At 45.1% G+C, this 10,217-nt stretch overlaps 1 protein-coding gene across 8 annotated transcripts in view; it reads left to right on the top strand.

Moving 5' to 3' along the window:
• Elf2 (E74 like ETS transcription factor 2) overlaps nt 1–10,217 on the top strand; it is a 91,044-nt gene that overhangs the window by 63,488 nt on the left and 17,339 nt on the right. For 2 of the 8 annotated variants that reach the window (XM_021196009.2, XM_021196007.2), the window contains exon 1: nt 4,504–4,808. The exons of the other annotated variants lie outside the window; for them this stretch is intronic. In XM_021196009.2, the coding sequence (XP_021051668.1) occupies nt 4,751–4,808 (58 nt within the window). In that variant the 5' untranslated portion in view covers nt 4,504–4,750. Of the gene's footprint in view, nt 1–4,503; nt 4,809–10,217 lie in introns of those variants that run through there. 8 annotated transcript variants of the gene reach the window in all.

Here is a 10,217-nt window from a genome sequence, read left to right as displayed (position 1 = left end):
CCTTGGCTGTCCTGGAACTCACTCTGTAGACCAGGCTGGCCTCGAACTCAGAAATCCACCTGCCTCTGCCTCCCGAGTGCTGGGATTAAAGGCGTGCACTACCATGCCCAGCTGTTATAATGATTCTTGATGAGTCCAGAATCCCTCTTGGCTTTATGAACTTCCTGTTTGCAGTTGCATTATGTCATTTTACCTGCTCTTATTGCTTCCTTCCTCTTTTCTGTCTTTTTTCCTTTTTTTTTTTTTAACTCAGTTTTTTCATCTTTTTGAGTTGAAGGCTTAGTTTTGTTTTGTTTTGTTTTGTTTTTGTTTTTGAGATAGCATCTCTGTATGTATCCCTGATTGTCCTGGAGCTCATTGTGTAGACCAGGTTGGCTTTAAACTCAAAAAATCTGCCTGTCTTGGTCCTTCAGTGCTGGGATTAATTGTGCACACCTTGACACATTTCAGCTTATTGATTAATTATTTTTTAAGACTATTCCTGACTGCTCAGTTCTGTATTAGCTGTGTTACAGATAGTTTGATGTTTTGCATTTTATAATTGACTTCTGAGTATTTCTTTAAAAATTAAAAAGTTATGTGCATGTGCAACACACAGGCAAGTGCATAGACTCAGTTCTTGTCTTTATCAACTGAGCCATCTTTGCTAGCTCCTAAATATTTTTATTTCTTAGTTCTTCTGTAATTTACTTCTTATCTGAAATACTATTTAGTATGTCTTGTGTGGGAAAATAGGTATAATTTGACATCAAAAATTGAAATTTTATAGGATGACCAATTTGAGTTATATGTTAAGTAACATATGTGTTGTAATGTAGACTTGTGTTACCATTCTACAGAGCAGAAAAGACAGTCTAGTGTCCCCAGGCAGCCCAGACCACTGACAGGACCGGGTCTCAATAGAAAAACAGTGCAAGACTCTTGAGGAAAAAGCCCCCAAGTTTGACACACTCCCACCCCTGCTTCATGCCTGGAATCCCAGTGGAGGCAGGAGTGTTAGAGTTCAAGGTCATCCTAAACTACAAAGCAAGTTTGTGGCCAGCTAGAGTTACATGAGACCTTGTGTCTCCCCATAGCCACCCAAAGTCTTAGCATGGTATTAGCTCAGTGACAGAGAGTTCTCTTCCCATGTGTGAGGCTCTAGGTTCAATCACCACCACTGGAAAACAAATGACAAACCCTCTTAGAGAAAGGGAACTGGGCTCAGCAGTTAAGAGCATGCTGTTCTTTGGCAGAACCCAGGTTCAATTATTCCCAGTGACCATGGCAGGCAGTTCACACCCACCTGTAACTCCCAACTCTTTGAGCACCTGCATGAAAGTGCACATGGTATACACACAGTCATAATTTTAAATAGCAAAAAGATCATTAAAAATTCAAAGCAGGAACAACTTGTCTAATAAAGAAATTTGGTGACTACAATTGGGTAAATATATGCACTGAAATGCTTTGTAGAATTTACAAAGCAGCCACGTGGTGGCTCATACCTTTCATACCAGCATTCAGGAGTCTATGGCTGTCTTGTCTACAGAGCTAGTTCCAGGACAGCTAAGGCTGTCTTAAAAAAAAAATTTTTTTTTTTAACAAAGCATGTATTAATTACATTAACAGGAACTGAGTGTAGCTCCTTAATGAAAAACGTGTATGTAGTGTAATGCCATTCATTTATCAATGAAACAATGTGAAACAACATCAAGTATGGTCACACAAATAGGTGAATGTAGCCATGCAACAGCATAAAAGCTTGATTCAGAGAACTGATCTGAAGAATATAATTTTAACCCAGCCCTCCCGTTATTACTTTTAACAAACTGCCCTGCCCCCAGTTTTGCTTTTTACAATGTCAACTATTGCCCGGTGTGGTGATGCATGTTTAGTCCTAGTACTCAGGGGGAAATCCTAGTACTTTGTAGGCCTGGCCTACCAAGCGAATCCAGGATTGCCAGGGCTGCAAAGAGAAATCTGTCTCAAAAAAGAAAACAGAAAACTCAAAAAACAAAGCCAACTATTTACTACCCCACACAGATTTTGAGGTGTGTGGCTTTGATGCGTGGTCCTGGTTCAGGGTCTTCCACGAGGCTGCAGTCTTGTCAGTTGGGTTATCATCTCAAGACTTGCTTAGAGCTGTCTCCCAGACAGCTCGAGGCACTGCACACGCACGGCGCTGGTAGGATCCTGAGTCCCTTTATTCCTGCCCACTGTCTGGCTTTGCAGACTTGGAGCTGACTGTGACACAGTATCTGGCCTCCTTCTAGGGTCCTGTCCCAGTCACTTCAGCTTTATTCTGTTTGTCCAGGGAGAGCTACGTATTCTCGAGGAGGAGCTATAAAAAAGAAGCTGTAATGAGAAAATTTTATGACATGAGTAGGATGTTACTCTTGTTCCTGGCGAGAGGTTAAGAGTATTTGGTATTTGGGTTCAAATGCTGACCCTTTTGTAGTTATTTAAGCAAGGACCCTGAGCTCCTTCAGCACTCAGTGAATAGAATAGTAATATCTGCTGTACAGGGATGCAGAGAGAATACATAAAAAAGTAAAGAAAGCACTTAGCACACAGGCTTTTATTTGGTGAGCAGAAAGGTTGGGGTTACTTGGTTTCTCTTCTCTGCCAGGACTTATAAGTAATTTTTATACAGTATTATCTTTCTATAGTTTTATTAGCAGAATAAATTAGCAGAATGTGAGTTTATTTTAAGGTATATATTATAAAAGTCTGTGTATTCATACTTAGTTAAATTCTGCTTATAACTGATCACGGAGACTGGAAAAATGCAATTGTGTTTGTGTATTCATAAAGGTTAAACATATTAGATTCCTGCCAGTTTGTACCTGTATACATTCTAGTACAGGCCATTCTACTTATTATTCTCAGTAAAGTGTTGACTTTTGAAAACCTGTTTTTAAGGCAGGGTAGACTTGCCTTAAGATTGGAGCATTGTGCTTTCATATGTCCTAAATGTACAGAGATGTTGTGTTTTCCAGTGTTTTGCATTATTTTCTCTGTACATATGTTATGTATATAAATTATTATGCAAAGATATATGTAGCTTCTATTCTGTAGGTGCTTAAAATGTATGTCAGACACAGATGCAGATAATCAGGGTGTACATTCAGCAAAGCACATACATGCTTATACACACACACATTGCCTCAGATATATCTAAAATACAGTAAGCTGTCAGACTTCAAGCTGGTCCTATATTGAGAAATCTGTTTTATTGTCCTTAAGGCACATTGACTTGTCACCTACACACCATACACACCATTCGGTTTCCATTTCCTTACTAAATAGAATACATGGAAAATGTGCTACTGGAGCAGAAATTCTGATTTGTTATCAGTTTCAATGATCTGCCTAAAGCCATCCAATTACCCTTTGGCATTCCTTATCTTTCTTGATACAGAAACTGTTAAAAGATGCTGCCTGCCAATGGGAGATTCTTACTTCAAAATGATTGTCAAACAAACAAAAAAAAGACCTATCAGTTAGCTGACCCCTTTTGTCCTATTCTTGGCAGTCTTAAGTAAACCCTGCAGTGGTGCTGGGTAAATTTATAAAACCATATCGTGTTATATTACTGTCAACCTTTATTTATATGCAGTTAATTGAGATAAAATCTGTAACCCTACCATTACAGATGATTATTTTTTATTCAGTAACTTTTATTGAACGAATAAAATGTATTGGAGGTGCATTTTACATAAAACGTGTGTCGAATAACTTCGGAATAACATTTCAGTTTTTACGTTAAGAAATTCTGAAACAGGCAAGGCATTTAATTAAGTCTTATTCCCTGTATTTCCACTAATTTATAGCCACTAATTGGCCATTATTTTCCTTTCCTGTTACAGGGTGTATTTGTAAGGCCAGTTTCAAGGAAAACGACTTTTTAGAAGCTGTCTTAAGATATCTTTAAGCTATGAACGGATACGTTCATTTGTCCAAGTCAAGCAAATAAAAGAGAGGGCACACGAATTTCATGACCAGCAAACCCAGCGACTCCAGTCCAGCCTCCCCGAGGCTGCCTTCTGTTTACTAATTACCTGTCTAGTGTTCTCTGACTTCTGTAGAGAAGACAGGACCAAGCCAAATGGTTTTTGAAACAGTTGGAGACTCCTGACTTCCTTAGTGATGTTTCTAGAATATTTTCTAGGTACAAGTTTTTTAAAGTGCGGTTCTTTCGACTCAACTGATTGTGTGTTGCATAAGCGCCGGGAAGGCCAGCCCAAGTTAAAAGGCCACCTCCGTGTCCAGCTGCGGGACTAGGTATGAGGTCTTTTCTAGGAAGAAAAATTTGATTCATGGCTCTTTTCCAGAGGGGACATTTGCAGACTTCGCTTCCGCAGAACGTGAAGCGCGCCTCTTCCTGCCGAGGCGAGGCCCGCGTCCCCGAGGGCGGCCTGCGGCTCCCCAGCCTCAGGTGTCCGTGCGGCCGCCGGCTGCCGGCTGCCGGCGTCCGGGACCGACTTCCTGTCTGGGCGCGGGGCGGAAGGATCGCGTTGCCAGCCGGGGCCGCCGCCGCCCCTGCCGTTAGGTGGTGGGGCTGCTGAGCCCGGCGGCGGGAGGCGGGCCGGCCGCCGCTTCCTGTCGGAGGACGCGCAAGGATCCGGGCGTCGGAGTGTGTGCGAGTGCGTGAGTGTGTGCCGCCCGCACGGCGTGTGTCTCCGGCCGCGGGTTCCGCCTTCTCCCCTGTCGCCGCCGCTCAGGGTGTAAGTCAATGTGAAGCAGCAGTTCCAGCCCCGGGATAAACATGGCGACGTCTCTGCATGAGGGACCCACGAACCAGCTGGATCTGCTCATCCGGGCCGGTAAGCGCAGGGGAACTTTTCTCCGGTGCATCGGTGCGGCGGGCGAGGGGGCGCCCGGCGGGCGGGGAGCGTCCCCCGGGGCGGTCAGCGCCCCGGCTCCGGTGTCCGTCTCCGGCAGCCGGGCGGCCGCGGAGAGGGGGGAGTGAATGAAGTAATGGAGGCGACAAATCAGGAAGTGATCACCTTGGAGAGTAACCTGCCTCGGCTCCGGGCTGTCGCTCCGGGGAGCGCGGCGGCGGCGGCGGGGACGGCGGCGGGGGCCGGGCGCGGAGCCGCGGCTAAGTTGGGGAGTCGGCGCGGGCGAGTTGCGCGCTTCGCCCCAGTTGCCGGGGAACCAGGAAGTGAGCGGAGCTGGTGTCCCCGCCGCCTGCCACGCTGTCCGGCCGAGAGGGCCGCCCCTGCCCGCGGCCGGGGGCGCTGGCCGCCCGCCCGCCCGCCCGCCCGCCCTCGCCTCTCACTCCCCACAGCCGCCACTTCCGCATGGACGCCGCGGCCCCCCGGGCGCTCGCTACCCGCCAAAACGCGCCCGGCCGCCCGGCCTCCCGGAGCGGCGCCCGAGTAACGGTCCCGAGGCCGCGTCCCGGTGCCGAGTGGGACGCCGCCGAGCCGGCACCTCCCCGCCGCGGCTAACGGCGGCCGTGGGGAAAGCGGGCTGCTGCCCTTCTTCCTTCCCTCGTGGGGCGGGTGTGTGAGGGGGGACGGGAAGGACACCGGGTGTGTTGCGCGCGGCCGGCCCGGGGCTGCGGGACAGCGGAGGGGGACGTTTATTTGGGTCCACGGTCGGAGGGGAGCGGGGAGCGGGGCGGGCGGGAGGGCGTCCTGGCCCCGGGGAAGTCTCGGCTCGGCTGTGCCCCCTTTCCCCTCCCCCAAACCTCCCACCATAGCGGAAGCGCCTGGGAGAGGACAGAACGCGCGCGATTGACAGGCCCGAGGTTCCAATCTGCGCCCTGAGCTGTTCCAAATAAGAACGTTGATTTCTGGGGGCGGGACCTCGGGCCCGAGCCGGGCCAATGAAGATTGGGCGGGAGTGAAGCTGACAATGTACGCATGGAATTGGAGGGAAGAGGAGTGTAAACACGGAAGTGGCCGCGGGGGTGGGGGATGTGCTGCGCCACTGCTGCAGCGGAAGGGCACGGACTTAAGTTACATAGAAAAAGCAGCTTTACTTGCTTGCAGACAGCGCAGCGAGGGCCTCGGGTCGATGTGGCACTGCTCGAACCCCGTTGCTTACCGAAATTCTGAGCGCGTGCGGTCCCTTCTCTGGTTCTGTTTCACGTCTCCATCGATGTCGGATTGGAAGATGAGAAATAGTAACCAAACGGTAGTTCTGTAAAAGATCAAGACAGTCCTTCTGCACCTATTGTTTTTAGGGATCTTGAAATTGGTAGTTTGGTGGACAAAACAGTTCGGTTTGGAAGAAGAATTATATATGTTTACCTCTAAATTTAACGGAACTTTAAATATAAATAAAATCTGGACTAACAGAACTGTATGTGCTGTTCAACATAACGGTGAATAGTGTGTTTAGGCTGTGGCATATTTTACACATTTCAAAAGAAGGGAAATCACAGTTTACTGAGCAGCATTTAAATGCCGTTTTGAATAGGAACTTTTACTGAAGGAGAGGAACATAATGGGACTTGGGGCCTTGTTTCAGTCAGTCCATTGATCAGTATGAATTAGTGTACAGTTTTATGTTGGGTTAGTGGTGTTTGGAGTGTCGAGTGTGTATAGTTAAAAGGGATACTATTTGGGGGCAGGAGAGCTGTTCCTTGGTTAAGACCACTTGTTGCTCTTGCAGAGTTGCTCTTGGGGAGGACCTGGGTCAGTTCCCAGCACCCACGCTCACAACCGCCTATAACTCCAGCTCCAGGGGCTACAACCCCTCTTCTAAACACCATGGGCACACATATAGTGCTCATAAAGACTTAGACAAAAGCTTAATAAGCCTAAAGATGTTATTTCCAATGCATGTGAATACTTAAGAGAGAACCTTGAGAGACACTGTGGAGTAAGAGGACTTAACTTCGCAAGGGAAAGGTTTCTTTTCTCTGCCTGAGCTATTGGAACTACCACTAAAACTGAACGTGGCCTGTATATAATGCGCTGGGAGTGCACATTGGAAGTCAGTGTTCTTACCTTTCTTTAGGTATTCTTGCTTGTAGGGCTGAGGGTCTGAACCAGGGCCTCCAGCATGCTGGGCAGACGCTTTACCACAGGGCTGCACCTCCTCTCACACAGGCTTTCTGGACTTTAGATGCCATATTCCAAATCTACTTGATTTTCGAGAGCTGCTTACAGAAATCTTATAACTAATGTTTTTTAAAATCACAGTGTGCCATGAAAGGGTTCTACACGTTGTTATTTCTTCTTTCTTGTTCAGGCTCTTTGAAGAAAATTTAAGGATTTGCTGATATACTCAAAACTAGTTCAATAAGTTAAAAGCTGGAGAAGAAAATATGAACTAAAAATTAAGATTCTATAGTTTTTATTGTTATAATTTTTAATGGGAAAGGGAGAGTAATGATTTCAATTTTTTCTTTATGTTTTTGAGACAAGTCTCATGTACCTCAGACTGGCCTCAAACTCTTCATATAGTTGAGGCTGGCCTTGGACATGTGCTCTTTGCTCCACCACCTGAATGCTAGCATTAGAGGCATGTACTACCACTCCCAGTTTATGTGGTGCTTAGGGATTCAACATGCACTCAGCCATCTGAGCTGCATCCCAGCCCCAGGGTCTGCACATTTTATTAGAAAGTGGATGTAATGAGCTCTTTATCTACTCGAGAGAAGTCATCAGATACAAGCAAGCAGATGAAAAATAATGTGCAAGTGAAAAGGTAGTTGTAATGATTGTGGTAATTACCTGAGGATTGTGTAAAATGAGTGACACTTGGGAACAACTTAGAGAATAAATAAGCTTTGAATTAGGTGATGTTAGTGTCACTTGTTTCTAAGCAACTGTAGATCATCGAGTAGTGTCATTGCTGTATCACTACAGGGTCTATTGTTTTTATCGTCTATAACTTAAGTCCTTTAGTTATTAATATTTAAGCTTTTAGGAGTTTCAGTGAAGGATGAAATAACTTCTTTATAACAAATCAGTAACATCTTAAGATTCAAAATTTTTATAGTCAAGACTTAATATTCTTACTAAAGTTGCATTTGGGTGGGACATGGTGATGCCAGCCTTAATCCCAGCACTGAGGAGGCAGAGGCAGGCGGACTTGCCAGGACTACCTACTCACAAACTTGCTTAAGGAACCATGGAATCAAGGACTGAAGTTTTCTAATTAACTATTGATAAAACTTTGTCCTAGTTAACCTTAACTTAACCACTTAACCTCTAGCATATGATCAGGTAATCTCTAAGGACATTTAAAGCTCTAAAATTACAAGTGTCTCAACACATTTAATGCAGAGGTTAAAATATAAGAAAGAAATTCATATGAGTATGTCATAGAGCTTAATTGCTTTAGGCAATCTTTGAAAACTTATATGTATTTGATATAGTATAATGCTTAGGCTTAATTCTGTGTGTGTGTGTGTGTGTGTGTGTGTGTGTGTGTATGTGTGAGTGTGAATAAATGTCTGACATTGTTACTTTCCTAATAATGTATGTGAACATTATATGTACACTGTCTGGATTTGAGGGAAGATTTTTCAGTTTAAAATATCTGATTTCTTTCTTTCTTTCTTTCTTTCTTTCTTTCTTTCTTTCTTTCTTTCTTTCTTTCTTTCTTTCTTTCTTTCTTTCTTTCTTTCTTTCTTTCTTTCTTTCTTTCTTTCTTTCTTTCTTTCTTTCTTTCTTTCTTTCTTTCTTTCTTTCTTTTTTAAAGATTTATTTATTTATTATATGTAAGTACCCTGTAGCTGTCTTCAGACACTCCAGAAGAGGGAGTCAGATCTCGTTAAGGATGGTTGTGAGCCACCATGTGGTTGCTGGGATTTGAACTCTGCACCTTTGGAAGAGCAGTCGGGTGCTCTTGCCTGCTGAGCCATCTCACCAGCCCAAAACATCTGATTTCTTAAGTGTACAATCCTTGACTACTTCTCCTCCTTTTCTTTTCTCTCCTCTTCCCTCTCTCCCTCCTTTTCCTTTTTGTTCCCCTCAAGATGGGTCTCACTATGTAGCACTGGCTGTCCTGGAACTTGCTTTGTAGGTCAGGCTGGCCTCGAACTCACAGAGATCCACTTGCCTCTTGGCTTCTGAGTGCTGACATTTTTTTTTTTTTTTTTCCTTTTGAGAAGAGGAAAATTTTCTCTGGAAATACAGGATAGTCTGTATGTATGAATGCATGTACATACAGAGGCCAGAAGTTGACATTAAATATCCTCCTCAATCACTCTGCTTTATTTTTTTGAGACAGAATTTCTCACTTAGCCTACAGATTCAGCTAGATTGGCTATCCAGGAAGCCCCTGAGATAGATCCTTCTGTCTCTGCTCCCTTACTATTACTGTTACAGCTGCCTGCCAACTAGCAGGGTACTGGGGATTAAGCACCCAGCTCTTTATTTGGGTGCTAGGTATCAAATTGAGATCTTGCTGCTTGCAAGGTGAGCACTTTTACCAATTGAGGCACCTTCTCAAAACTGCACAAGTCGTGGGGTTGACAAAACAATCTGTATCCACGGTGCTCTTATCTGTATCCGTGTTACTCTGTCTGTATCCGCAGTACTCTCTCTGTATCCATGTTACTCTGTCTATCCGCAGTACTCTCTCTGTATCCGTGGTACTCTNTACTCTGTCTGTATCCGCAGTACTCTCTCTGTATCCATGTTACTCTGTCTATCCGCAGTACTCTCTCTGTATCCGTGGTACTCTCTCCGTATCCGCAGTATTCTCTCTGTATCCGTGTTACTCTGTCTGTATCTGCAGTACTCTCTCTGTATCCGTAGTACTTGTGGTACTTGGGATTTCTGCATATGCATACTCCAGCAGTTCAGAATTTTAGACATGGGTGTGATTGTGTTGCTCTTGAAAACAATCAAAAGGTAGAATTGCATGGAATAGTATGGCTGGGTGGTGTTGGGCGGGCGGCATGCGCCTTTAACCCTAGAACTCCTGAAATAGATCACAGGCAGATCTTTGTGAATTTGAAGCCAGCCCGATCTACAGGATAGCCAGGGTTACACAGAGAAACCCCTTCACAAAAAAACAAAAAGGAAAAAAAAGGGGGGGGGAGGGAGGGAGAGAGAGAGAGAAAGAAAGAAAGAAAGAAAGAAGGTAAGTGGTAGAGAATGACATTACTTTTTTTTGTCCAGAGACTTAACCAGGTTATTGGTGAGCTGGCTCTGTGTTAAAGGCACACTTACCAGGCAAGCCTGCTAATAAAAGTTTGACATCTAGGAGCCAGATGAAGGTGGATGGAGAGAACTGTTCGAACAGAGTTGTCTCCCCCCCCC

The sequence above is a fragment of the Mus pahari genome, chromosome 4 (genome assembly GCF_900095145.1).
Source record: "Mus pahari chromosome 4, PAHARI_EIJ_v1.1, whole genome shotgun sequence".
Lineage (NCBI taxonomy): Eukaryota > Metazoa > Chordata > Mammalia > Rodentia > Muridae > Mus > Mus pahari.
The sequence above is the reverse complement of the archived record's forward strand: the minus strand, read 5'-3'. Positions and strand labels throughout refer to the sequence as shown.